The sequence below is a fragment of the Anneissia japonica genome, unplaced genomic scaffold (assembly GCF_011630105.1).
Source record: "Anneissia japonica isolate Jap-2015-1 unplaced genomic scaffold, ASM1163010v1 scaffold1587_len1432017_cov164, whole genome shotgun sequence".
In the NCBI taxonomy this organism is placed as follows: Eukaryota; Metazoa; Echinodermata; class Crinoidea; order Comatulida; family Comatulidae; genus Anneissia; species Anneissia japonica.
In genome coordinates, this window is record NW_022713643.1 from 838574 (window position 1) to 841537 (window position 2964).

General features: G+C 37.2%; 1 protein-coding gene across 1 annotated transcript in view; it reads left to right on the forward strand.

Annotated features, from left to right (window-relative positions):
- Positions 1–2779: 2779 nt before the first annotated feature.
- The window catches only part of LOC117108659 (enteropeptidase-like), a 19018-nt gene continuing 18833 nt past the window's right edge, over positions 2780–2964 (forward strand). The window contains exon 1 of the mRNA XM_033250754.1: positions 2780–2879. Within this exon, the coding sequence (XP_033106645.1) occupies positions 2780–2879 (100 nt within the window). The remainder of the gene's footprint in view (positions 2880–2964) is intronic.

The following is a 2964-nucleotide window of genomic DNA, read 5'->3' on the forward strand; positions in this document are numbered from 1 at the left end:
AATGTCGTCCATGCTTAGGCCTAAATACAACACACAGTGAAGTAAGTTATTTTATTAGGTAATAGACAATGGTTCATAATTGCAATTATTTAATACTAATATAACAGATAGAATAACTTATTAAGATACAAAATACAGTAGAAAAAAAAACTAAGTTAAAATATCTTTTTGGAAAAAAAAATGAATACTAAGACGCGCGATTCGAACTCACGATATTTGGTTCCTTATTAGAAAAACACATCGTTAACCGATCGCGTTATCCATGCGAGGTATCCCTTTTTTTGTAATGGCTTTAATGTACAGTCCTTTCTGAAAACCTTGTTTGCTTTTGTAGGTTTATAGGGAAAAATAAAGGGTCATGAAATCACCTCTAGTTTGTATGTACAAAATTGCATGTACATCCGTTGAAAACTGGCGACGATGAACGTATCTAAAATTCTAGTAACAACAGCGACATGAACAGATCAGCAGTGAGGTTCTGGGGTCCTTCCTTGCATGGACCCATTATTATAATGGAAATTTTGAAATTACAAATTACTGTTCACTGTTGAATATCCATTACTATATATACGTTTGCTGTTAATTCAATGATTTCATTTTACAGAATTGATTGACGTGCCTGCAACGGTAGACATATCTAATGATACGATTGAGGTTTGTTCACTGCTGACTTGCCAAGGTAGATGTGGGACAACGAGCAAGAAGTCGTTGTGCAACTGTGACTCGTATTGTGAGATTTATGGAGATTGCTGTTACGATTACTGGACAAATTGCAACGACAAAGAAGCTCGGATCCCTTCTATGGCATTATGGGACCGTACAGTCTGTAAAGATAGCTCGTACTATTTGATTTCCAAATGTAGTCCAGGAACATTTAATGAACAGGTTCGCTTGAACTGTGAACAGCCAAATCAAGACGATTTTCTTCTTAGTATACCAGTCAGTGACGCTTCTAATTTAGGTTATTTAAACGTATATTGTGCTCTGTGTAATGGCGTACCGATGTCGGATGTTGTAGCATGGAAAGTTACTGTCAATTGTATTTACCCTAATCTGGCCCCTGAATCCGTTGCTGTATGGATAGGCGAAGAACCACTACAGACAACAACCATGGCTCCAACAACTCCCATAAATTTTAAAAACATTATTTCTGAGATTGATCGCGCAACTAGTCGGGATTATGAATATGAACCAACTCAAAACTATAGTAAGAGATATTGCCCTTATGATCGTCATCCCGGAAAACAATATTGCCCACTTGACTTTCCTGATGTTGATGTAGAATATAAATGCAAGATCTACATTGCATCAGTGTACGCCAAAATTGGTGGGAAGTACGCAAACACACATTGCGCAAGTTGTCATGGTATAAGCAAACACAAAAACATTTGCCCGATATATCAACCTCCTGCTCCCAGCATAAGTGTTAATGGTATAATACCCATCACAATTTTGCTGGACTTTTCCTCAGGTTCAGCCTTAAGTGTCGAATCATCACGGTTGAGTTTTACCTCTGCGGGAGTAGAGTGCGGTTCTGGTCGAGTCTTCAATCCTTTTATTGGAGAATCTGGCGAATGCAGCACAATCATTTGCCTAAAAGACGAGCTCCTTACTAAGGATGGCTGCAAAAAAAATGCGCCTGCACAATTTGAAATAGATCCTGGATACTCTAGTAAACTCCTATGTTTATGTAAACATGATAGCAGAATCCAGTTACGATATAACTTTGGTAATAACTTTACCAACAATGATGTTTTTACTAGGTTCACGTCATGGATACACTTTCAAAATGTATCATTCGATGTTTATAGTTCTGGTAAACCTCCAGTAATGTATACAATATATTTCAATACGTCACATTGTGACGTGTTGGAAAATATTACCCAAATAATCTATCAACAGATCAATAGCGAGAATAGACATTTGTTGGAAAATATCACAATACTTCAGGCGTGTATAAATACAAAAAACAATATGACGCCACACAATGATTACGAAAATTGTAATGATCTAGATTTAAATGTGGATATGGTAAATATCGAGAAAATGAATGAATCAGTAACAGTGGCAGACGAAAATAAAACTTTCACAATATCTGAAAGTGATTATCGAGTGGAAATGACGTTTAATATCGAAAGCGAACCAGCAAAGCCGATTAAAGTCAGCATATCAAATTGTCTTGATCGTTCACCTGACCCAACATGTCCACTCATTGCTCTGAACATCAACGATTTTGAAGTCATAGAAAATACAATTTGGATGTACAAGCCGAACGGTCGTCAGTTTACAATTGATGAGATTGCAGAATTTTCTAATGACTCTGTTTATGTCTGCTCTTTCTTTTCTCAAAACGGAACGCATACATATGTATCAACCACATTCATTTATGATAAAACCTTGCAGGTTTTGAACGTCGTTGGAGTCTCTTGTTCACTCCTTGGTCTGTTTTTGACATTTATTATTCGTTGCATTAAAAAAGACCTTCGGACTATTTCTGGCAAAATTGTAATGAACATTGCGGCGGCATTGTTTTTTGGCACAGCTTGGGACGTTGTTGGCAAAAACTTTAGTTGAATCCAAACTAGGATGTGTTGCTCTAGCTGCACTTTTGCATTATCTGTGGTTGGTTGCATTTATGTGGATGTTTATAATGTCAATATTATTGTTCAAATCGTTCCGTTCTTTAAAATCAGCTGTAGAGCATCGCAGTGGAAAACAATCTATTACAATACCTTTCTTTTGTTGTTGGGGACTTCCAGTTTTGGTTGTCGCTGCCGCTATGACTCTTCACATTTGGGAATACGCACCTATCAAATTCTCATACGGTGACGAAACAGTTTGTTGGATACGCGATGAGTTTGCTGCCTTCATGTTCTTAGGTATTCCCATGGCAACGATCCTTGCTTTAAACAGCATTATGTTTGTCGTTATAGTGTGCGGGATTTACCAAACTAAAATGAGCTC